Below are 26009 nucleotides of genomic sequence, written 5' to 3' on the forward strand. Positions count from 1 at the left end.
CATCATAGGAGATAGATGGAAAGAACTTGTATTAGTACCAGTGTTCGGTGCCAGTATTCCGCACAGCATAACTTAACCAGCATTTTATAATATATGATCTTATATCTTACATCTTAGTAAGAGGGTTACTACTTCAGGACCCTTGACTACTTGTTTCAAAATTCGTTTCAATTGCATAGCGCTAGATTTCAGTATAGTGCACGTGTATAGATTGGATAGCAATTACGATTACTAAGCGCCAATCAAGTTGTTTATTGAGATTTGTGTTGTTCCTAATCGGCAATGTATTTAGACAGGTATGCAATAACTTAGAAAATCAAAAATATCCGGCTGCACACTGGATACGTTTAAGCGATCCCATCGCAGGAGCAGTAAAGCCTTGGGCAAACAAAGGAGATGGACTCAATCCCACTTAGTTCAGCCCACTGCATCCTGTCGATGTCGGGCACACAATGTAAATTATGTAAATAAAATTGTGCAGCATAAACATTCCTCCAGACTGCTAACAACCAGGAGCTCCAGCAAGGAGCAAGGAGCAGGGAGCAGGCTTATCGAATCAGATGGCGGGGAATCAAATTGCTATAAACTTAGTTTAGACATGAAAGATTGTCGCGGAATTGCGGCAGACTGTGTAGGACGGAAGCGTGATTGGGGCCTCCGGCGAAAATGGGGGGTCCTTTCAGTATCCTTTCGTTTTTCTCCGCTTTCGCTTCACGCTCCTTTTGCGGTTCTTTTGCCACTTACTAGCGACAACATTTACTTAACACCAAGTAACGACAACACCAGAAATAACAAGTGTGTAAACGCATTGAGCTGAAAATTGTATTTAAAATTGAGTTCACTGGCTTACCGAGGAAAGCTGCTGGGAAATGGGAATGGAAACGGCGGAGTTCCAGCGAAATATCAACGTATTCGACAATATTTCGGTCACAGCGCCCAAGGGAAGCCCTCAAAACGGAAGTTTGCAAACCACCCTCGTTATTAAGCAGGAGGAATGGGGAGATTGCATGTTCCGATTCCTTGCTTGCATTCCGCTCTGAACTTTATGCAAATGCACTGTTGACACACCCACTCACACAGGAGAACTGTCTGGTTGAATAACTTGCTTTTTTTGTGCAGGAAACTGCATTTTTTCCACATTTCCCCAGCCATAATTTGATACGAGCAAAACATTATTTTGGAATGCACACGATTAAATCTGAGCTAAGTTCTTGCCATCCTTATTAAACATTATAGGTAGAAGGCACACGTTGTGTCAATAGGTAAATGCATAGATACACGATTAGTGGCTTATAAGTTATAAATGCTGCCTGGCAGACCTTGAGTTTTGAAAAATCGAAAAGGACGAAAGGACGCTACGTTATTTAGTTTTCACAAAAGGCATCACAGGGGGATAACTCGATGCCCCTGTAATGGCAATGTCCTTTTTTTTGCATCCACCCAAGCTCACCTGTGCATCTCTCTATTGCAGCGGATAACACGGCATCGGGAGCCTCGACAGCTGCACACGAAATCTTCTGGCAGTTCTGGCCATCGCAACTAACAAAGCTGCCCATCAACAGGCAGTTGGAGGGGGCGTGGCACTGGCTCTGTGGGGGCGGCGGAGCGGCTGCTCTTCTGCTTTTTTTCCTGCTGCAGCAGGGGCCGCTGGGCCATCAAATTATCAACTGTCAATACACAAAGCCGGCGACTGGCAAGGTGCAACAGCAGCAACACCAACAGCAACAGCTGCAACACCGACAACGCAGCAGCGGAGGCAGCGGAGGCAGCAGCAACATCGGGGTGACAGCTTCAAAGGCGGCAACATCCGCATCTAGCGTCAAATGCTTTTATAATTGTCAAATGGCTATGGCGATGCCAACTCGGAGTCGTGGTGATGATGATGATGATGGCGGTGATGCGTATATTGGCAGCACGAGTGCAAATGCAACAGCAACGGCAACTGCCGATGCTGATGTGGATGCTGATGCTGCAGATGCAGATGCAGAAGCAGAAGCAGATGTTGCTGCTGCAGGAGGAGTTGCGAGTTGCAGCATTAAGCGGCTGTCAGCGACACTTGTGGGGGGCGATGCTGTAAGGGGCGTGGCCAGTGGGCCGGATCAACGATTATTGATGACTCGGCGGCGGGCAAGGCGGGAAAGGCGGCAAAAGAAATCGCTGGCGATGGATGCGATGATGCAGTCGCGTTGGAGCGCGTGCTGATGCCGAATTGATGATGAAATCCATTTTCGAAAGTAGCTTAAGGTGCCCGCCACCGTGCAAAATAGCAGTATATGGATGTGGCTCTTTTCCTTTTTCACTCGAATTGTTGAAGGGCATAATTGATATACATTCGTACTCATACTGATTGCATCAGCCAGCTGCACAAATCGATCTGGTCGTAGCTCTTAAGTGTTGAACGCATAAGGTCAAGGAAAGTGCAGAGGGGTGGTATATATTTAATTAATGGAAGAGCATAGTCAGCAAGTAGATATGAAACCGATGAATAATAACAGGAAATTAACTAATATTAGGTAAAGTATAACATACGGTGAAATGAATAAATAAAGGATGCCCTGTACGCCGCAATCACTCAAGTTTATTTTCGACCTTCTCACATTTTCGTTACGCAATTATATAGAAACATTTGGTAAAGTTAATATGTATGTGTTCAATTCACTTTCAAAAATAAATTATTATTTGACACATTAATTATTTTGTAAAAATAATCACAATTTTTTCGTTTCACCTTGACATCACTTTACAGACAATAATATCTACTCAATAAAAATATGTAAATGCTACTGCAAAGTTTTTCACGTTATGTTTTCGAGCCTTCAATGAAGGGAACATCAAGAAATTCGAAAAGTAAAACCAGAAACGCACATTTGCTTGGGGACTCACGTACAGGGCGAGAAAATGCGTGTGCTTAGTCACTGAAAATCAAAAGGTACTTTATATAGTTCTCAAACACTTCAACCCCTTAAGTTATATATCAAGCGTTAAATATATTCACAAAAAGCAAGAGTTATAGGAAATGTGCACAGTGTACAGCAAGCTGAACTTTAGACTGCACTTGAGCTTAGCTTTCGGGTACCGTAGTGCATTTTAAAGTGGGTTTTTGACAGCTTACAAATTGTAAACAGCCGAAGGTAATTTAAGTCAATACTAATACCCATTACTCGAGGAGTAAAAGAGTATACTCGACTTGTTGAAAAGTATGTAACATGCAGAAGAAATCGTATTCCCGACTCAATAGAGTATACACATTCCTCTGAGTAAGGGGTATCTTATAGTCGGCGAAATCGACTATAGCGTTCTCTCTTGATTGTATACTCCTTCAAGATAAAGAAGACATAATGTCAATGTGTAAATAAAAGCTTAAAAAAAAACAGAAAATTAATATTATGTAACATCCACTGTACAGAAAGGAACTTTTTACGGTTGTGGAAATGAAAAGCAAAATTAATTATTATAGCACGTGTTTATTTGTAGAAAACAACGAATACATAGAGCAAGTTAAAACAAAATGAACCTTTAATTTCATGTCTTGTCTCGGCAATATTAAATCTCGAAGAAAGCAAACGATTATTTAAACATTTTTGGCCAACAAAAATCCAGCGGTAAATAGTTCCTTTACCTTAAACACAATTCAATGTAATGCAATGGGTAATCGTAGCCAACAAGGAATGAAAACTAATCGAAATAGCGTTTGGATATAAATAAGTATAATACATGTTGAATAATTTATAAAAGCAGTATATATATTTAAAATGTAAATAAAATAATAAAATGTAATAATTAAATCCATAAAGTATAAAATAATTGGTGTACATGCTAAAAACAAGTAATACAAATAGATAAACACATCAATATAAACTGCATGCCCCAGATTTTTGTAATCAAATCGTGTTGTGAAAGTTGTCTTCCCTAATTTATGCCCATTCCATCAAAACATTGACAGGGGATTTTAATTTTAATTTTTGTATGGTTTCAATTATAGCCATAAAATAATAAACTATAACCATATGTATAAGAATGTAAAAAGCTAGTTGTATGTACATAGAAATGTGACAACAATTTTGATGTTACTGAATAAATATTACACGTATTAACCGAGAAATATGAAAATAGCATTAAGAACAGTGAATGTTTCCAGCCGCTAGGGACATCGATAAGTCTTGGATTTATAAAGAGAATCAAAAACGCGGGCAAATGCATAGCACATAGTATATTCATATCCCCAATAAATAACCCGAAATGTGTAAAGCCAGAATAAATGTAATATTAAGATTGCAGACAACAGAATAGTGATGTAAAAAGCAGCAAGGAAATAAAGTAACCCCTATTCAATAACTACTGACGACGTGTTTTACTCTTTATGGCATCATTTATTTGAATTAGAATGGGTTAGAGCCCATGAGGAAAAAGGGATTTAAGAATATGATATTAAAAGACAACTATTTAATGAGCTGTAGTGACAGTTTCAGACCAAGAACCATTATTTTTCAACTTATTTTAAAGCTTGTGTTCCTGTTGCACACTGGTGAGCATACTTTTCAAACCCACTGTATAATTATATTTTCGCAAAGCGCCAGTTGCTGAGTTTCGGAAGCTTGCAAAGCTCGATGTCCCGTTATAAAGCTGTGGCTGAGTATCCGTTATCCAGTTGGCTGGCAGCTTTCTAAGGTTGTTTGTGCACTGGCTCCACCCCACACAACACAGAGCTTTGGCATCCGAAGGTCAGTTGGGACTTGGACCCACATGCTGAGCTTAGTTTGATAGTCAGCGCGCTTCAATGACGACAACTGCACGGCGCGCACTTCATTAATAATATATTAATTCTAAAGAGCTAGAAAATATTAAAATTAAAATAATCTAACGAACGCGCAGTGCACGATTTCCTGACAACAATTCAGTTTCGCTTTTCAAGAGACTCCATTGCATTTTCCTTTGTGTTTTCCACACACGTGGTGTTTTTCTGTTACTCGCACTTCGGTAGTGGATATTTTTTTGGTTACATTGAAAAAGTACACCGACTGCCAGCCGAATTCCCATTCGAACCTTAATTTGACCAATTGACGGAAATTAATTGCGCCCAAAATTAATTAGCAAGCGGACCTACAATTTTTTTACGTGAAAAGAGCGTGTTATTTGTCGAAAAGATTTTACAATTGATTGTGTTTAAGTAAATTAACCTGAGATATCTATGTGTTTGTGCTACGATCCGAAACTCTGATATTGCGGTAAGTGGCGTGTTTTTGGCGGGAACAAAGTCGGGTTCTCTTTGTGCCGTACTTCTCTACCGATTTTTCTGGCGCCAAAATGAATGAAAACGGTTGGCAACATTCTCAGCTTAACATTGCAACATTCTAACCGCTGTTAAGCGGTCCCCTGCTCTGTTAGAGTTCCAGAACACCTCTCCGACTTTGTTTTGTTTTGCGCTCTCGACATATGGACAGGGATCTCTTATTCCGGGAGCGGTTCATTGACCCACCAACAACAATATTCGCCCAATCTTCTCCTGCCAGCGATTTGCGGAATTCATCCGCTCAACAGTTAGAACTAACTGCCGTCGAACAGCGGGCAAAATCGGTCGGCGAAATCGAGAGCCGCGTTCAGTTGCCTTCGAGTCGTACTTAGAAGAAGTGCTGGTCCCCCAGGAATCAGAGAGATTTTCCCCAACTTGCACTTGCACTTGCACATTACTTGCACAACACTCTGACAAAGCCCCTCAGACCCTCGCAATCACCCAGCTATATACTGATATATAGATCTACATATATTGCGCAGATCACACCCTAAATGCCTTTCGTCGAGCGATTTCAACAAATACGTAATTTTGTTATGAACGTCTGCCTCGTCGAGGCCATCCAATTCGTCCAGGACCTCTCGCACGCCATCTGCCTGGACCTCCAGGGCCTATTCAACCTCAAGTAGAGATCCCCGAGCGATCTTCCAGCTCCCCAGCGGTAAGTCACGCTATTGGTACCGTTGTTACCATTGGGCACCAGGAAGTGAAAGTGAAGGCGCGGGTGAAATTACGGTTGTCGGGATCTCGAGAGAAAGGGGAAAGTACGAACCTCATGGCAGCAATCCGTTTTGAGAGGTTATGTGAAAGAACACATAAGAAAGTTTGTCATTTCTTTTTGGACAAATTGGAATCCATAAAACAATAATTTAATAATTAATAAAGCAAAGTTTCTTGGCATCAATTTGTTCACATATTTTAAAGAGATATTTCCTAAATTTGAGCTACTATTGCGTACTTAATGTGAGTTCAACATTTAACAAATTAATCAACACTAAATAAACAAAACTTGAGTAACATTAAAAGTTCCACAAAAAAATTAACTGGTTAAATTTGCTTAAATGTGAAAGATGTTGAAAAAAAACAAATTGTGTTGCTTAGATGAAATATATTTTACCCACTTTAAAAAATGTGAATCATTTTGTAGCCAGTGTTTCATTTTGAATGAATAATGACGAAGAATTGAGCTTTAGTTTTACAGCCCTATTTTAATTACCCCTTTAAAATTTGATAATACATCGTATTGGACCTTTCATATTTTATCACCAGCTCATCCCATCAATCACCCAGATACACTTGCTTCATTAAGTAGCAGCAATCATCTAACAAAGCTGACCAAACAACGCACCGACTTCCAGAATCCCTAACTGAGTCGGACGTTTTGCTTGGTTTTTAAAACTAAACGACTCTTCAACTAAACGACTCACTGACTTATCCACTGACCCATCCACTGACCCACTGATCATCATCATCAACATCATCCAAACCCCACAATGTTGTCCTGTGCCTCTTTCAATAAACTGATGTATCCGTCGGCCGCAGATGTGGCCAAGCCGCCAATGGTGGGCTTGGAGGTGGAAGCTGGATCCATGGGATCCCTGTCCAGCCTCCAGGCCCTTCCGTCGACCACATCGGTGGGCAGTGGAGCCCCCAGCGAGACGCAGAGCGAGATCTCCTCCGTGGATAGCGACTGGAGTGACATACGCGCCATCGCCATGAAGTTGGGCGTTCAAAACCCAGACGATCTCCACACGGAACGCTTCAAGGTTGATCGACAGAAACTGGAGCAGTTGATAAAGGGTAAAGTCTTCTTTGTACACATAAAACGATCATAAATGTACATTCCCTTTTTTTGTAGCCGAGAGCTCTATTGAGGGAATGAATGGAGCTGAGTATTTTTTCCATGACGTGAGTAAATATTAGATATATGCAATAAACAAACATTTTGAGTAGTGCTTCACAGTTTTCGGTTGTCTCATTTTGAGACACAGAATGCCATGCCTTATAAATATTGTACATAGAATAATATGTCTCCTATTCAATAGTATATTAAGTTATTTACTGATTGAGCAAAATTTTTAAGTTAATTGATCCATGTCTTTCTTTGGCATTCTGACCCTACATCCTTAAATTTCAGTGTATAACGCAAATTGTTTTAAGATACTGTTAGGACCGCCTCTTCTGACTTGATATAAAAGAACTCGCCATATATCCAATACATATTGTTTTACTAGATCATGAACACGACGGATACTTATGTGAGCTGGCCTTGCAGACTCAAAATTGGTGCCAAGAGCAAGAAGGGTATGATACTTAGTCGTTGTAGTGCTTTAGAATATTTTTCAAACAATTACCTGCATTTCAAGATCCCCATGTGCGAATTGTGGGCAAGGTGGACCAAGTTCAGCGGGCAAAGGATCGCATCCTTAGCAGCCTTGACTCAAGGGTGAGTAAGCATAAGCATAATCATGACCATTATGTGATCCGTATTGATTTATATCCGCTTTTATCTGAGCAGGGCACTCGAGTGATCATGAAAATGGACGTCAGCTACACGGATCACTCGTACATCATCGGACGAGGTGGCAACAACATCAAGCGCATAATGGACGACACCCACACCCACATCCACTTCCCCGACTCGAACCGCTCCAATCCCACGGAGAAGTCCAACCAGGTGTCGCTGTGCGGCAGCCTGGAGGGCGTGGAGCGGGCCCGTGCTCTCGTCCGGCTCTCCACTCCGCTGCTCATCTCGTTCGAGATGCCCGTCATGGGGCCCAACAAGCCGCAGCCCGACCACGAGACGCCCTACATCAAGATGATAGAGACCAAGTTCAATGTACAGGTGAGTTCTAGATACTGCAGTCAACTGAGTGTAAGATGAAATATTAATAAAAAAGATACTCGTGGAAAGTACCGAATATTACAAGCAATTTACTCTAATGGCTGCATTAATTTAACTAATTTAATTGAGAACTCATAGTATAAAATATGATACATTTAACGTGGGGTATAGAAAACTTTAAGTTTAATGGTATTTATGATTTTATGTTGTTCCATAATAATAGGTTTATTTGTAAATTTTTTCATAATGAATTAAATGATGTAAAGCGCCTTTAAAGTAAAAAAGGCTATATATAAAGTTATATCGTCGATATATGTAGATCTTGGCCTCCTTATACTTATACCAATATTTTTTTCATCGTGCTAAATATTACTGACTATTAAAGATTTTTTCTAACTCCAGGTCATATTCTCCACGCGTCCCAAACTGCACACCTCGCTGGTCTTGGTCAAAGGATCCGAGAAGGAATCGAGCCAGGTCCGAGATGCCACTCAGCTGCTGATCAACTTTGCTTGCGAGAGCATTGCGGTAGGTTCGAAAATGATATATGAAAACCATGCTCATCAGCGATTCCTCTTCCCTTTCAGAGCCAAATCCTGGTGAATGTCCAGATGGAGATATCGCCGCAGCACCACGAGATCGTCAAGGGCAAGAACAACGTGAACCTGCTGAGCATCATGGAGCGCACCCAGACCAAGATCATATTCCCCGATCTGAGCGACATGAACGTGAAGCCTCTGAAGAAGTCCCAGGTCACGATCAGCGGACGCATCGACGACGTCTACTTGGCGCGACAACAATTGCTTGGCAATTTGCCCGTAGCATTGATTTTTGACTTTCCGGACAACCACAACGATGCCTCCGAGATAATGAGCCTCAACACCAAGTACGGCGTGTACATCACGTTGCGCCAAAAACAGCGGCAGAGCACCCTGGCCATCGTGGTCAAGGGAGTGGAGAAGTTTATAGGTACGCTTTCCTTCAAAAAGTGCTGTACTCTGTGTAAAATCTAAGATTTTCGTTGATTTTACATTAGCTGCACCGTAGGGAAAACATATACACGTTGATTTCAATTTAAACTAACAATTTAATATACACAACTTCAAACCTAAAAGTTATAAAATATTTTAGTTAACATATTTTTCTTTTTTTATACTTAGGTAACTCAATCCTTACATTTCGTATGTATATTACATATTTTCGTCAGCTTATTTTAGTGCTGAGTTATCAGTATTCAATAGTTCTAGCAGTAATGCATACATCCTGTCTTAAATCTGTGTATTAACCCGGTATTGTCCTTCCATAGACAAAATCTACGAGGCCCGCCAGGAGATCCTGCGCCTGGCCACGCCGTTCGTGAAGCCTGAGATCCCCGACTACTACTTCATGCCGAAGGACAAGGACCTCAACCTGGCCTACCGCACCCAGCTAACCGCTCTGCTGGCTGGCTATGTGGACAGCCCAAAGACTCCATCGCTGCTGCCGCCCGCCTTGACTGGCCAACTGACGCCCTATGCCAACAACAATCACCTGTTGCTGAACGCCAATGGCTTGGCCACGCCCACTGGGGTGTGTGCGCCCACCCAGAAATACATGCAGTTGCACAACAGCTTCCAGCAGACTCAGGGTCGTTCCATGGTGGCTGGTGGGCAGAGCAGCAATGGCAACTATCTGCAGGTTCCCGGAGCGGTGGCGCCTCTCAAGCCGCCGACTGTTTCGCCACGGAACAGCTGCAGTCAGAATACCAGTGGCTATCAGAGCTTCAGCAGCAGCACCACCTCCCTGGAGCAGTCGTATCCGCCGTATGCCCAACTGCCGGGCACCGTGTCGTCCACTTCTTCCTCCACCACGGGAAGCCAGAGTCGGGCGCATTATTCGCCAGATTCCACGTACGGCAGTGAGGGTGGTGGCGTTGGCGGCGGAGGAGGTGGTGGGGCGCGTCTGGGACGCCGCCTTAGCGATGGAGTACTTCTGGGGCTGGGCAATTCCGGCGGTGGAGGAGCTAACTCCGGGGGCGGAGCACACCTCCTGCCCGGCAGCGCCGAGAGCTATCGGAGTTTGCACTATGACCTTGGAGGAAACAAGCACTCCAGCCACCGCGCCTTTGACTTCGACATGAAACGGGCCCTGGGCTACAAGGCCATGGAGCGCACTCCGGTGGCGGGGGAGTTGCGCACACCCACGGCCGCTTGGATGGGAATGGGCTTGAGCAGCACCTCGCCCGCCCCTGCCCCGCTGGAGAACGGGGAGAATGGGGCTGGTGGTGGAGGATCATCTGGTGGGTGGCGGCTGCCACCAGGATTGGGCTCCCCTTACGGACTGAGTGCCACCACCGGACTCCTGGACGCCACTCCAGTCAACCGACGGATGCAGCTCGCCAAGCACAAGGACATCCAGACTCTGCTCACCAGTTTGGGTCTGGAGCACTACATCAGTGAGTAGTTCCCGCCGATTATGTCCGTTTTTACCAACTGTGTACTAGAAGTTTTGTATAAAGCTATCTTATGTGTCTGGCTTGAAGTGCAGAGTGTTTTATTTAACACGCAAGTTGCCATGTACAACATCAACTTTTCTTCAGACCTATTTTCTAGGTACTAGGTATCTTTCAAAAAGCATAAACTTCAATTCTTTTATATTTAAAGTGCACCTGCTGGGAAAACTACATCGCAACTCTCTCCTTTCAGAAATATTCGTGCTGAACGAAATCGACCTGGAGGTGTTCACCACGCTGACCGAGGACAACCTGATGGAGCTGGGTATCGCGGCGTTTGGAGCTCGCAAGAAGCTGCTGACGGCCATTCACACGCTGCTGGCCAACGAGGCGGCCTGCAGCACAATGCCCAGCAGCAGCTCCTCGCAGAACTCCTCGTCGCCGCGATTCTCCGGAAGTGCGGCCCCCGGCGCAGAGCGCCGTCCCTCCAACCAGTGGTGATCCGCCCCTGTCGTTCGCCCCACTGTTCCGATTTATTTTTCTCCCTTATTTTCCCTTTTTGCATTCCCATTTACTTGGTTGTCGTAAGATCAGGAGAACGGATGGGAACGGAAAAGGTATAGGCAGGCAGCAGGCAGCAGTCAGCAGTCAGCAGTCAGCAGTCAGGAAGAAAATGGCAACTCCCTGGGCGAATAGCTTTCCCGCACAACACAGCCTTGACCTTGACTTATACTCGCATTTGTACTCAAATTCCAAGTAGCATAGCTGCGCTCGGGAAAGTGCACAGTTTTCCCAGCTTGCCAATGGGTGGTAGTTGCCTTTATTTTAAGCGATTAATTTATTTTGAAATTATTTATATAGCAAACTGTCTTAAGCAAAAGCATTGTGAATTATTTATGAAATCTAACTAAACGAAATCACTTGTTCTAAGAAATGAATTTATGTAAACAAACTGAAAACGAAAAAAAAACCTAAAAACGAAAGCACAGCATGTATTAAGTGATAAGCAAAACAGTCACGCCCACACATTTGATATGAATAAATTGATGTCTATGAAAACTCAACTAAAAGTCGAAACTTTGTAGTACACTGATTTGAGTAGCTAAGCTTTCAATAGGACTCGCATTAAAATTACTTAATTATACTTTTATATTAATTCGATTTGCTTAATGAGCTAACAATGAGTCAGGAACATATGTAATTTACATTAAGTCGTTAGCCCTTTGAACTCCCTTAGCCTGGTTGGAATAGAGGCTAATGACTTCATAGTCTCCAGTTGTCTGCATAATTTGTATTGCCTCGATTCGTGCCAAGAAGACTTCCAAGCAACAAAATCGAATGTGTGTCCTTACACGAACTAAATGGGCGGCAAAAGGGGCTGTGGCTGCGGCTGAGCTAATGAACTGGAAATGTTTTGCTCCAGTTGCCGGTGGTTGTCGGTTGCTACCGTGTTGCATCAGCATAATTGCAAATTTTTATGATTATGACACTTTGGGCCCTGGGCGCAAAGTGCCTTTGCCAATGGCAACTAATTTCTGCTGCCATCTCAGCCCCAGTCTGCTGGTCATCTACATGGGGCAGTGCTCCACTTAAGGACTTCGAGTAGGCTTTTGCGTCACTTTTTGGCAAGCGGTTTGATTTACAATTATGCTGGATTCGAATTTGGATCCCAAGTGGAGTCACTGACCAGCCGGAAAGTCGCCAGTCCTGGCCGCCATTCGTCAACGTTAGTCCCATTTAAAGTGGAGGATGGAATGTGCTGTGTTATGGGAGGACATACTTAAGTGGGCTTGAGTATAATTGAAGGCGTAAGAATAAAGTAAGCTAAAAAGAAGGGTTTCTAAATAGCTGAAAATTAATAAACCGCTTTTATTATCACCAGGAAAAACAGAAAAAACAATTATTCGATAACTTAGTATAAAAGTCTTGTGTTCAAATAGTAATATATTTGGTAAGATTTAAGCCCTAGTAAATTTTAAAGTTTGTTTTTATATTTTGCCCACAGTGTGTTGTCTTTCTTGCAGGGGAGTAGTGGTGAGTTCGGCCAAGCAGTTAAAACAAAGCAGTTCAACCAGAGCCTAAGCAGTAGGAAGGGGAAATCAAGCAGTTTAAGGGGAACCAAGCAGTGGTTGCTTCACTAGCATTTATGGATAAGAATCCCACCACATGTGTGCGCTCTCTCTCTCCTCGCTTTTCCGTTCGTGATTTTCCGACAAAGGTCGTCGGGTTTTCCGACGCTTCTTCGTTGGCCATTCGCCAATTGGGAAATCTGTGCACAGGACTCGCAGTGTCGCGAATCCCGCGACTCCTGCTGCAGTTTACATTGCGTTGTCCTTGCGTGAGGACGTGCGTAGATCACCATTTCCACTTTCGCAGTATTACGAGCATCGGAAAAAAGAAAAAAATTCTTTAAAAAATAGTCGAACTGCACTGAAACCGCAGGATTGAACCCAACGTCTGCTGTGACGTGCGAGTGTGCGAGATGCAGTTTGTGTGCTTCTGACATAGCATTTACCAAAACAGAAAGCGGAAAATAGGGAAAAGGATCCGACGAAGGATCTGCCATAGCCCCAAACTGTGTGTGTGTGTACGGCTGTTGCTTCTTCGCCCCGGTGCATGTGTGTGTGAGTGCGAGTGTGTTTGTGCAGTCACGTGTTCTAAGGTGATTTTAACGAGTTCCGTGATACGCGAAATGAGATAAGGAACGAGGAAGGAGCAAAATCGGGCGGAGCGAACGGCTTAGGCGGGCACAAAAAGGAGCAACAAGGAGCCACGCAGCCAGAGCCAACAACCAAATCCCCGTTCGCCAGGACACACAGGATACTTGCTCGGTGCGCCTTAAAGGATTCTCTGATAAATCAACCGAAAATTGCATAAAATAAAATTGTTTGCCAAATTGTGCGCAGCAAGAGAACCAAAAAGCAAAAAACAAAACCCCACACTCACGTGTAAAATATGACTAGCCAGTTACATTGAAAGTACAACAAAATAATAAGAGAGCAAACTTACGCAAATAACCTGAAGGTAGGAATACATTGTGCTATAATCCCTTCGACATAAGTTGATGCTTTGGGATGTGATGTCAGGAAGGGTATTGGAATAGGATTAGGAATATTTAGATTCTTGCATTAGAAATACATAGGAAGATCGTGGACCATCGATTGGCTGAATTCAAAACTGTATTTAATTACACACAAATTTTAAATTTGATTGATTTTGGACAGCTAAAAGATAAAACTAATATTAATGCAGTACACAGTTATTTAGTTGTAAATAGTTGATAAGTGTATCAATGAGAATATAATTTTAGAGGAACTGCCAAACAAGTTTGAGCATAACCAGCTCAGAAGCCAGCTCAGCGAAGCCATGAAGCTTCCGCGAACTTTGAGCCATCCTCTGTGCTTCTGTAATTTCATATATCGCAATCTGCGACGTTTAATTTTGATGCACCATGTCCCTGCTCCTGGCAAGGCAATTTGAGGGTTCCAGGGGTATCCTTTCACATCCCAGCCAGCGGAAGATAAGCCGGAAGATGTGCAGATGTGCAGAAGGGCGTGCCCCGTCTCATCCAGCAGGCAAACAAAACTTGTCAATTGCCAGGGAGCGTGTCTCCGGGACCTCGGGCTCCTCCTTTTGGTAAACATTTCCCATGGTTGCCGGGGAACTAGGCAACAATGTTGGATTTCTTGAGCTCAGCCCGCTGCTTCGATTTGCCCATTTTTTGTTGATGGAAAATGTCAACTGCCTGGCAGAGTTTTCATCCTCACTTTCGGGCAACCCACTGACTAGGCAAAAATTGTATTTAGTGGGACAATCAATATCTGAGGGAGCTGAGGGAGCGGCAGTCAGTTGGGCGGAGTCAAACATTTATTTGATTGACTGATTGATATGTGAAATGATTTATTGCTGCCGGAGGAGGGGGAGGGGCAGGAAAAGGCGAAGGCCGAAGGACGAAGAAAAGTGCTGGCAAGTGGCCACAAGCAGCTGAGTCGAAAAAGTTCCAAAACAAAACGAGAACTCCGTTAACCCGACGAGCAGTAACATTTATTTCGCAGTCTATCTCTGCAGTTTTCCATATCCTGCTCTGTTTTTGCCGTTGGATTTCCACAGCTCCGTAAAATGGCCAAAAGACCAAACTTTTTCGCACGCTTTATGGGAGAATAAAGTAAATAATGAAAGCTATTTAGCACAGCCAAGGGGCACATTAAGTCGTCGCCAGCCTTTCGGATTATCCTACGACCGGCTTAAAAATAACAATTGGACCAAGCAAACAGGAGCACACTGTGCAAAAAAGGTGGGCGGTGTTTTGTTTGAGAGCATATGCATATTTCAAAAGAAGCTATTAAACCAACTGTCCTAAAACAAAAGTGATTCTTTATATGGAAGGAATATACAACTCTCAAACAATTTACGTCATACTTTTCCACAAATCCACGAAACTTTTGTCATAAGTCATTGCTATAAGGAAATATGTAATTCTTTTGCACTCCATTATTACGGTTACAGTAAAAGAGTTCCCTTTTGGATTCTTATTATTTTACATGGCAAACCATCAGATTTTAAAGTCCAGTAAAAAAGCCACCGTCGGATTTTAAAATGGTCATAGTTTTAATTCAAATAAAACTGACAGGATAATATTGGCATAAATAAATGGCGTGGAATCCTGTGGACAGCTCTTCCTTATATTTAAAATTTTGGCTGTGTAATATCCGCCGAGAGAGGTGGCCTGTGACCAGCGTTTAATGAGCTGTGTCCTGATCTGAGCCTCGGATGACCGGCGGCTCCTTTCGCCAGTTCGCGTTGAGCTGGAGAAATTTCAGCCATTTTTTACTGCCACCTGCAACGGTGTCGCATTCTTCTCTCGACCAGGCATTTCACTTATAGCCCGGCTCTTTTATTATCGTTGTTTTTTAACCATTTGGGCCCGCTGCAAGTGCTGTGGCTTATGAAAAAGAACGCTGAGCGGAGGCACTGCGAAATTCAGGAGAAAATGCGAAAGAGGAACTTAGGCGTGGGTGTTAATTAGTTTTTAGCAAATGCCCCGCAATTCTGTTTTCTTATTAATTTTTACTTATTTGTTAGGCAGCTTATGTGCGTGTATACTCAAGCAATGGTTTCTGCTAGTCCGAAAGGAATTTCCTGGCAAATACATGGCTTCGTTATCCCGCTTGAGCTTTGATCTACAAAAGCTGGTGAAATGACCAAGGATTTATTCAATTAGTATTGGCATAACTGGGTTAGGCTTGGTTTCTGGCTGGCATTTAATATTTATTGGATAATTAAATGCTTATCCTATTATGCGCCGAACTTATTTATTACCTTTCTGTTGAGAAATAAATTTGAATTTAAAATGGAAAACTTAATTCAATTTCCTTATCATTTGTACACATGATTTTGATTTGAAGACAACAAGTTTGCTAATTATAACAAATTAGGAAATGTTTTCTCTAAATTGGCAATTATAATACAGATATTCCTTTATTTATGTGGAATATAAATATTATATAATATTATAGAGACAAGAAAGATACAACTATTTATTTAAGTTCAAATTTCTTTGATTTCAGTCAACTTCTAAGAGCAGGCTGTCTGCTCGCGAAAAACTTTTGCACGATTCCCAGTTTTAATTTTTATCTCATGTGATATATGGATAGAAGGAACTTTACAATTTTTTTTCTGTCGGGATGAACAAATTTCTTTCCGCCACATCGCAAATCTTGCACCGACTCAAACTTCGCCCCAACAAGTACAAGTACGAAAACATGGGGGTACAAGGGACCTTTGGGCTATTGAAAAATATCTCATATGCAAATGCATTGTTGTTATTGGCATAGCCACTAGTTCTCCAATTTCAAGGATCTCGAGTGGCTCCCTTGACTGCGGTGTGGGAGTGGGAGTGTGAGTGTAATCCAAGGCCCCTTTCCTGCTTTTTGGCGCTAAAGGCGCATCTCAAGTGCAACATTTGCCAGGGGTGGGAGAAGTATCTGTACCTAGCATATTTGTTGTTCCTTTGCGGCTGCGAAAATGTTGTGGCATGTGGAAATTTATTTCATAATCTGTGCAACAAAAATCCAAAACTGCACAAAAAAGTAAGAATTGGGGAAAACTTTTGCATATGAGCGGGCGAATCGGGATAGGGAAACTACGAGTAGCTAAGCATGTAATTTATATCCTTGAATGGTTCTTCTCTTGCCCCCCACAAACTCACTTCAGTTCTCGGGCTTCTCCTGGGTTTTTGGTATCTGCATCATGCAGTTATTGCCGATGCCCAGAAGCGTGGGCACGCAAATTATGAAGGGGAATATAACTTATAGAGCATAAACAAAGAGCATTCTTTTATTGAAAATGCTTATAAAAAACACATTTCATCATATCCAAGGACTTCAATTTCCAAGTACGCCATAATTAATCCACAAAATATGGGGGACGCGCATTATTCAGCAACTGCGCCTCTGCTCATATTGCAAAATATTCCTCTTTCTGTGGCGGAAGTTTTGCGAGTTTTCTGGTATTGGACTGAGCGGTCATAAATTTGTTTCTGCTCCTGTTGTGGTGTCTGGCTTTTCTGCTCCTGCAGTGCTTCACTGCGGTGCAATTTTATTTGACCACATAAATTGTTTACCAATTTTCACAAGTTCTGTGCAACTCCATCGTGTTCTCTGCACGAGTATGTGTATCTGTATGTGTGTTTTGCCTTATGCCTTTGAAGGCTTAAAGCGGTTTAATCGGTCCCTTCCTCTCAGCAAACCCATTTTGATTTAGCTCGCATCGCCCAGCAATCTATCTTGGTGGTTTTAAAAATGTATTTACTTGCCATTGTAATCGTAGTTCGTAGTTGTTTTGTAATCGAGCAATCTGTGAAAGGCAACAGACTCCACAGCAGCAGATGTCATGGCAAATTTTGTGTATGACTGGACGTATTTATTGCAATGATTGTTTTGCAAATTGCCCTAAATGAAGGAAGCAGGATTATTGCGATTGCATGACTCTTTCAGCATTTATATACTCACTTTGAATTGAAAAATCAAAATCTTCCGCTCGAAATTGCAACGAAATGAATGAGAGTAGTTGACTGTTTAGCATTACACTCTTTGCTAATTGTAACCAAATTGTTGCTTAATATGTACATACTTGCTAAGGAATACTAGAAAAGAAATATGAACACACTCTTAAATAAATATTTTATTTCCCACTCGTTGACATTGTGCATTTTTCCAAGTCCGGAAAATCGTTAAGCTCATTCAGACTCCCGATTACACCCGTTTCCAGTACAATAGAAAAGGGGAGACTAAGAATCTGTTTCCTTCACTTCGTTAGTTAACTTTCCGCCAGATGCAATTAACAAACGGTACAGGGCTTTAAGGGCAGCTGATTTTTATAATGTCCTTCTTTTCGGTTTTCTTGTCTGCTGAAAGAGATAAAAGGAAAAGGAAAACGAAAAGCAGCAGAACGTCTGGAAGTGCAGTTTGCGGCTTATCGCATTGGTGGCAGACTTGGCCGCTTTGTTTGTCGCACTCCGTCGGTCGAGTTTGTCAATGCATAAATTAAAAACTTGAAAGTTTTTACCCAATTCTCCGCCTTTCTGGGTTAGTTTTGTGCTGACCCTAATGAAGCCAAAGCAATTAAGACAGGGTCCTGCAAAGTTAATGGAGTGTACACTGTATAGCCATTTGGTGGCGTCTTTGGGCCATGTGAGCAGCACAGGAAATTCGCATGCGAGATCTCCTTGGACTGCCATTTTTGGCTCGATTCTGTAATACAATTTGCTGCCATAAAAGATTACAACTTGTTAAAGTTTCTCCATCGAATCCCCCGGCCAGGGGATTATTATAATCCGATTTTCAACTCGAAAGGGGCTCCGAAATAGGAGCAAAGAATCTATTGAAAAATGGTATGCTCACGGCCTCGAAGGAAGCAACATTTGATGTGCAGTTAGACAACAATGTGTTTTTTGGACACTCCCCCCTCCCCGTTAATGGAAAACTTTTTACTCCGGCTTTTCGGCTATGTACGAGTGTATGTGTGGGACGAGGAAAATCGCTGCAGTTTTCTTTATAGTTATTACTTTATACAGTTTCCCCTTGTTCCGTTCCTTGTGATTACGAAATTGCTTTCAATACTTTCGGCCAAAGTAGTGACTATAAGAAACTCACTTTGCAACACCTGCCCCAAGAAAGCAGTCGGCCCAGTTGGTTGCATTGGCCAACGAGAGTTACGTGTTGCAGGCAAAGTTTAACGCATTAAGAACCGAAGTTGTTGTCTGGCCACATTTCGGCATTTTGCGGTTGGGTCTTAAGGCATCAAATGGCTTACGTTTTCACTACCTATTAGTTTTACATTTTTAAAGAATAAGTACGCTTCTGTCCTGAAAAGGAAAATATACTTTTCGGTTTTTTAAGCCTATAATAAATCAATAAATCATTAAACATTCTTACGAAATTAAACACACAATGTCCTCATTTCAGAACCATACGATCAACTAGCAACATGCGGTTTCCACAAAATGCCTATCAAACGGCATTGACCACAATACTTCTGGCGCTCACATTGGGTAAGTAGATTGCACATTATTTCAAATAGACAAATGGGCAAATTTACCTACAAATGTTTACACAAAATCAAAATCTGTTAGCGGCAATTTATGGCTCGTTTATGTCAAGCTGGGATTGAAAAGCAGCGGTATATTCATAGTATTATACCTTTTAAATCGTTTTAGTAAAATTAAAAAGTAAAAATTATTTTTAAATAATACAGAAGAATGCAACTCCTATGGAAAAACCTGCGACTAAAAAATGCGAAATTATTGAATTGAACTGATGGGAAACATTGAAATGCAATTATGACTGAAAGGGAAAAAAATAAAACAATTGTGCGCATTGATTATGTTTTCAGTTTCACCCTGTCAATCTTGGTTCACAGCCCAAATGTTAATTAGTTGTGATTAAATGTGATGCCATAGAAATGAGGCTGATTTGAACTTATGACACTCGGCGAATATAAAACGCTGTAAATTTATTTCATGAAGTCGATATAAATAATTCATGGAAAATAGTTTAATAGCCCTAATTGTAGTTAAGTCTAGATAGAATATGAGATTAGCGAGTATAAAAAGTAAGCCTCTTTGGCGGAGGTTTTAAAACTTTATTTATACTACACTTAATTCAACTAACACACGGAAACTTAATTTACTGCGATTTAATTTTGAAAACCCGCTTCAGAGCTGTTCGCATTTAAAGTACACGTGCATACAAAATACCCGGAATATTTTGCAATATTTAACTGTGCAAAAAACTGAAGCATAAATTATGCTAATCATTTTCGCAAACATAATATATATGAGCTTATACATCACCACATAACTCTTAAATTTGATTTAGAGTGCGGCCACACTCAAATCTCAATACTTTAAGCCAATAACTCATGCTGTCATCGTCTTCTGCTCTCCTGCTTTCCGAGGTTCGAAAACACCTACCTACTATATGAGATTATATCTGGCCGCGCTTTACACACACTTCAAATTTTTATTGCCTCGTCTTTGCGGCTTTCGCCGCCGCTGGAGGTCTCATTTTATTTACCATCGCACATAAATTTCAGGAACCGCACGCACAGTCGAACGAACGAACACATAAATATTTCAGCATCTGCTGGGAGAAGAAGGCTTCCAAACTGATTTATTCAATAAATCACACAAGTTGCTGCCACCACCGCCATTCACCTGGCCTTAACCCTTGGACGTGCGCCGCAGATTCAAGATTCAAGTCCTGTCTGCAGATGCAGATCTTCAGCTCCAGGAGCAGACTGCCAGGACACAGGACACGGGGCACAGGACACATGTCAATGAAGCGGCGAATGTATCACACAAACGCATTTGCCTTCGGCCCAAGTCGTAGGCATTTCTCTATCGGCAGAACCGGGAGCTGACAGTTGATTTTTCTCCAATACACGAGTATACGAGTATATAACTATATCCATCGCCCACTCCATCAACAGAAACCTAAATGACGGCGAATACATCAAACGACATTTAAGCCCTTCGCGTGACTGAAATTTTCGACTCTTTGTCACTCGCAGCGATCTGGATTTGGGCCTGTTATCCTTTTCCCCAGCTCCTTCCCTCCCCGCTCCCCAACACGACATCTGTAGGTAGGTGGATGCGAGGACTCTTGATAAATGCCTCCAACGTGCCTGGCATTTGTTTCGTGTAGCATACCTTTTTGGGCATTATTTAGTAGTGTGTCCCACTACTTGTGTGTATGCTGTGTAGGCTGTAGATGCTGTGTAGGATGGAGATACTGTAGATGCTGTGACAAGTGACTGTCTGGCTTAGCTTTCCCTATTTTCCCTATTTTCCCTGCAGGCTGTAGACAAAATAACGCCGGCTTAAAGCCGACTAAAAATGGGATTACAAAAGTTAGACTAAGAACGATAAAGGTGCAAATAGTCAGCAAGGAAACTTAAATGCACATGTTATTATGTTAGTTGTCACACAATGAACATTTTATTTACTTGGATATCGTCTACATTATTCTAACCAAATTTTACCATTTTTGCCAAGTATTCATTTTCAGTTTCTTTGCATTTTAATGTGCACCACTCACTTATCTAGAAATATTTAGTTTATTAATATAACTGCAGTGACTTTATACCTATGTATTATATAAGTACGAATGGAATACTAAATATTTGAGTTTAAGTTGTGTTTAGCAAATAAGTAAGTAAAGCTCTCAACTTTATTCATAAGTCACAAAGGTTGATGGCCATTTATTGTCCTTTGCTTGGAGTCGCCAATACCTTCTTCGTATTTTCGAAATAAGCCCCATTGAACCGTGATTCAGTGCACACAAGCCGTGCATCGAAAGGAGAGACCGCCCACGTGTTTCGGTAGAGCCTTCAATGGGCGGGACGTAGGTCGGACATTAGCCATGCAAAAAGGACTAAGGGCACAACACTGCCCACACCTGGTCGTCTGCGTCTGGCCATACGTTCAGTGTCGCACAAAATCGTTTATTAACCTGCCATTATCGAGCCGGGCCCAAGTGCACTCGCTGTAGACGACGACATTGTACCCCACATCGGGGACCTTCAGAACCACCCACAGAACAGAACTCCCAGAACACCCACAATTCACGGGCCCTGATAGAAATCTCCAACACGCACAGCAATCGGGGAAACAGCAAAATGTTTTTGTAGTACCACTTTAGAGGTTTCTGGAGCGGGATTCAGTTCCCCTTCGTAGCTTAGTACACAATGGGCTAATTAGTCTGGGGCTACGTAAATCGGTCTTGCACTTGATTTGCTTTTAATAACTATATGCCACCTGCCGAGAGTGCTTGCAAATTTGTGACAATATTATTTCCACTTCAGCTTGTTTCAAAAGTCGCGTTAATGTCTTGATGTTTGGGGAAATTGTCATTTATTTGGGGGCTTTCTCCGAAATTAGTGACTACTGGGCACAATAGGTGGTAATTTGTATTAGCCGCAAATGTGATTTAAATTGCAAGGGTCCGGAAGGTCAGCTAAATGGAAAGGTGTGGCTTTCACAGAGTTTATTGATTTTCCTCTATTGGGGTTACTAGAATCATGGTGCTTTGGCCATTAGTCCAGGGAAAACAATAAATTATGATTGATCAGCTTGGGAACATTTGTATTTACGATTAATATTAATTGGGTACCCCACATCATGTAGGATTTGGATTTAATTAAAGTCTCGGGTCTTGCGAATTCAATCCTACTGATACCTTTAAAGTATCTTGATTTCAGTGCAAGAAATCAATTAATCGCTTCCCTACAACAGCACCACACAGAACACAAACGCTTCAAGTGGCAGCTTCATCCTGTCTTTAATTAAAGCTCCATCGAGGCAACCTCTTTGGTTGGAAATCAATTCCTGTATATATTATCGAACCAATTACAGTGCATTCCGTGGCGTAGAATTCCGGATCCGATGTCATCTCGCCAACCACTTTTCCACTCGAGACGAGCCACCGCACGCTGTTCCCCCCTCAAAGGATGCTTGACTCGGCTTCTCCTTTCGCATGGCATACTTAAAACTAACAGGCAAATCAATGGACGAGGGGAACTGCAAAATATGAATAAGCTCAGCTCTGCCTGAGTGTTGGGAATTTCGATTTGAGTCCTCGTTTACTAAAAAAGCGTAGCCAAAACCAAACGAAAAGCGAGAATATACCAGGCCAACAAACACGGACACACGGAAACCAAACTGAAATCCCTAAATTTAAGATTTAAACTTGGATAGATAATAATAGATCGTAGGACATATGAAAATCATATTCTATACCTATGAATTTCGTTAGCATAAAAATTAGAATATAATTTGCATTAAATCGGACACCCAATATTAGCTCTAACGGTTGAGTTCATTTTCCAAAACAAGTTGTGTGAAAAGAACCTACTATTTCTGCAAAATGTTGCATGCAAATTTCGATTGTGTTTTTTCCCCCAGTGCACCTATGGAAGCCCCGAACAACTATTATTGATGCAGGAACCTGTGTGGGGGCGTTGGTAGGAAGGTGGCTCGGATCGTTACATAAAATGCATGAAAATCTCGATTCGGCTAAGAGCAAAAAAGCGGTCCAAAAACGTGGAGAAGAGGGGCGGGGGGATGAGGAAACAAATTGAAGCTTTAGCCACGACTGACAAACTGCAGCTGTAACGGTCAAATGTTTTTGGCCATTTTATTTTTCATTTTCGCTTCGTTTTCGTTGTCAAGCGGATGGGACGAAGCTTAACAATTTTTATGGCGACGTCCCATCGCAAGAGGGGCTGCGAAATATGGCTGCAGCCATGGGTTAAGCGGCTTAATTGCTCTGGTAAGGTCAATCCGGGGATGCAAACCCTCGGAAAGGAAAACTATTTCCATGGCATGTGCCTGCGGGTGAGCCATGGAGAAATTTGCATAATAACAGGAAACAATCTCGCCTGTGTGCGAGTGCGTGCCCCGTGCGACCATTAGGGTTCCCATCTGACCCCGGTCATTGGCATCGGTTAGTGTTTGGGGTTTGAGCTCCTAAACTATTCACCGGAAAACGACGTGTTAGTTTGACAAAATGCAGCTATGCAGCTGGAATGCCAATGCCAATGCAGCTGTTGGCTGCTAAAACGCTTCCTTAAATTATCGTAGTTGGCTGAAAAAACTAGATATGCGAAACATTTTTATGAATGTGCAACAATTTGACCCAAGTACACAATCGTATTTATTTATTTTTAGCTACGGTTTAATTTGTAGGGCTACAAACAGAATTGTTTCCTCCTGTACTTCATGTATGTAGAGGTGCTAATTTTCTATACTACGTTTATATGCTAATAATAAATCTGATTGTATATAAGCCAGTCCATAATCCTATAAAATAAATCGAATTTTAGATTTAAAATCATGTAATTACCAAATTCCAGTAGAGATAAGACGATTTTAAGCCCTTGAACTTCACCCATGTAGCCTAGAGCGCATTTCAAAGGGGCGAGTTCATAAAGGACATTATATAAATCATGTTTAAGACCCCTGCGGCACGTTATTGTTTTTAAAACACACTAATTATCTGGATTGCCCTCGGGCTCGCGACAGATTTGCATGCTCGAGAATTTTAATATACGCATGTATGTACACCAGCCATTATCCTGTGCTGTTATTGTTGGTGTTGTTGCTGTTGATCCTGTTCCTTGCCACGCTTGCAAATAGTTAATAATCGTTATTAATATCTACGTGGGCAAAATGGCTGGCGCATAACACCAAAGCGCTGCATACGAACACAAACTGGGGCGTAGAGACAACAATTTTCACCTCCATTATGCAGCAAACCACTGAGCCGCCCACAGCCCGCTTTTACCGCCCAATCGGGTTTTACTAAGAGGGATTATAGAGTAAAAATACGCCTACAGGTGAAATTTTAATTAAATTATGACCTTCCTCCTCTATTCGAAACAATAAACAACATTGTAACGAGTGGGGTTTGCAGCATTCATTCGTTTCCGGAGTAAATTCGCATGGAGTAGCATTTGTGGAATTTCATAAATAATGGTTGCATTGCGTAGGTTTTGAGGAATTCACTAACTGACTGATTTATCTCGCATTTTTGTTAAGTGGGTCAAGGCTTCCTTGTGATGTGGCCCAGAAGTGTTTCAGCTCTCAAGGAGACTCAACTTGACTTTCAATAAATACTAAATTGTTTTACATAATATTCCGGCGAGTTTTCTTGCCAGCAAAGTCTCTTTCACTCACTCCATTGCCCTGAGCCTGGAGCCCTGGCACCGGAGGTAAATTCCTTCGGAAGCTGGCCCTTTTTGACTGCCACTACGAAATGCATTGCAATTCATAACCCAGAGAGCGAAAGGGTCTCGATTCGGGCGCGAAAAGGTGGTGCTGCATATTTAATGGCCACCTCGCCTTCACATGTGCAACTACTGGCGCTCCCGAGTTGGGGCAATCAACAAACGGCACAAAACGTGACCAACGCTCCAAACCTTTCACCGTCGCCCTCACACATTTCACCTGCAGACATTAAAAACTTAATGAAAGCTTTTTCCATGAATACTTGCCATTAAACAATTTACGAGACACTGCAGCAAAACAACAACGCTCAAGTGGCAAATTAATAAACTTGACAGCTCTCCCTGTCCGTCTCTCGCCTGCAAAACACCTCGTAATTGCTGCGACAACTAGGAAAGTAATCAAAGTTATTGATTAAAAAATTCCCACTTGCAATGCCATCTCCATCTCCATGTCGTAATGTCGTAATGTCGACATGTTTGGGCTTCGTTCCTAACAAAAGTTTCACAGCTAAAAATTATTGCACATTTCGTCGTGGCGGAGCTTTCACTATTGTTGTGACCTCAAATAATGAACGTGCAACGGAGTTTCCAATAAACACGTACGTATCGAATGGCACTAGCGGGTCACAGGGGAACTTTCCGGAGTTGTGGCATTCGCCAATTGCAATTGACATTCCAGGGGAGTCGGGGCTTGGCTCGATTTATCGGAAAGTGTGGCAAGTAAGCTCCAAGAATTACTGTCAATTTAATTGATACCATACTTTACTGTTATTGGCAAAGGGCGTTTTCATTCGAGCTGAGTATCAGAGGCCAAGTGAGTGTGTTGTTTTGTGTGCTTCATTAAGAAAATATAAAAAAATATTTTCAGTAATTTAATAAGGCACAATATATATATTAAAACATTTAATTGAGTTGTAAGCCATTTAGACAAGCAGTAAACTGTATAACTTTTGTCATATGCTCAAATTTGCAACCACACGTCCTTGGCAACGCAAACTTCCTTCCACAAATTCTCCGCCGAGAAACCGCAGCCAGCCACCCACATGAAGCCGCAAATCAATGAATATAACTTCACACAAAACTCAATTTTCAACAAGTTTTCCGCATTCTAAACACATTTTTCTCGAGCCCCGCCTCACAAACAATTCGAAGCGACA

General features: G+C 42.1%; 4 protein-coding genes across 6 annotated transcripts in view; all 4 read left to right on the forward strand.

The window, feature by feature from the left end:
• LOC122611674 overlaps window positions 1–4335 on the forward strand; it is a 29341-nt gene extending 25006 nt beyond the window's left edge. Inside the window, exon 7 of the mRNA XM_043784932.1 lies at window positions 1472–4335. Within this exon, the coding sequence (XP_043640867.1) occupies window positions 1472–2202 (731 nt within the window). The 3' untranslated portion in view covers window positions 2203–4335. The remainder of the gene's footprint in view (window positions 1–1471) is intronic.
• Window positions 4336–4756: 421 nt separating this feature from the next.
• Window positions 4757–6697, forward strand: LOC122626162. Of its 2 annotated transcripts, XM_043806315.1 has the most exons (3): window positions 4757–5225; window positions 5773–5951; window positions 6560–6697. In XM_043806315.1, the coding sequence occupies exon 2, from the start codon at window positions 5785–5787 to the stop codon at window positions 5917–5919; it is 135 nt and encodes a 44-aa protein (XP_043662250.1). In that variant the 5' UTR covers window positions 4757–5225; window positions 5773–5784; the 3' UTR covers window positions 5920–5951; window positions 6560–6697. The 2 variants fall into 2 exon arrangements, with proteins under 2 accessions (XP_043662250.1, XP_043662249.1); XM_043806314.1 differs by lacking the exon at window positions 4757–5225 and having other exon boundaries at window positions 5592–5951.
• A 79-nt stretch (window positions 6698–6776) lies between these two features.
• Window positions 6777–11625, forward strand: LOC122626161 (protein bicaudal C). The gene is made up of 9 exons (XM_043806313.1): window positions 6777–7090; window positions 7149–7198; window positions 7525–7594; window positions 7657–7736; window positions 7809–8135; window positions 8538–8663; window positions 8723–9104; window positions 9442–10569; window positions 10820–11625. The coding sequence occupies exons 1-9, from the start codon at window positions 6784–6786 to the stop codon at window positions 11065–11067; spliced, it is 2718 nt and encodes a 905-aa protein (XP_043662248.1). The 5' UTR covers window positions 6777–6783; the 3' UTR covers window positions 11068–11625.
• A 1762-nt stretch (window positions 11626–13387) lies between these two features.
• Window positions 13388–26009, forward strand: part of LOC122626229 — a 32201-nt gene continuing 19579 nt past the window's right edge. For both annotated transcript variants that reach the window (XM_043806405.1, XM_043806406.1), the window contains exons 1-2: window positions 13388–13590; window positions 19032–19117. In XM_043806405.1, the coding sequence (XP_043662340.1) occupies window positions 19054–19117 (64 nt within the window). In that variant the 5' untranslated portion in view covers window positions 13388–13590; window positions 19032–19053. The remainder of the gene's footprint in view (window positions 13591–19031; window positions 19118–26009) is intronic.

Source organism: Drosophila teissieri, chromosome 2L (genome assembly GCF_016746235.2).
Source record: "Drosophila teissieri strain GT53w chromosome 2L, Prin_Dtei_1.1, whole genome shotgun sequence".
Classification (NCBI taxonomy): domain Eukaryota; kingdom Metazoa; phylum Arthropoda; class Insecta; order Diptera; family Drosophilidae; genus Drosophila; species Drosophila teissieri.

Bases quoted from the DNA above. Each gene is read 5' to 3' on its own strand.
- LOC122626162 (XM_043806315.1), top strand. From the start codon at position 5,785: ATGCCTTTCGTCGAGCGATTTCAACAAATACGTAATTTTGTTATGAAC.
- LOC122626161 (XM_043806313.1), top strand. From the start codon at position 6,784: ATGTTGTCCTGTGCCTCTTTCAATAAACTGATGTATCCGTCGGCCGCA. The intron at 7,737-7,808 runs GTGAGTAAGCAT...TTATCTGAGCAG, and splicing joins TTAGCAGCCTTGACTCAAGG to GGCACTCGAGTGATCATGAA. The intron at 9,105-9,441 runs GTACGCTTTCCT...GTCCTTCCATAG, and splicing joins GGGAGTGGAGAAGTTTATAG to ACAAAATCTACGAGGCCCGC.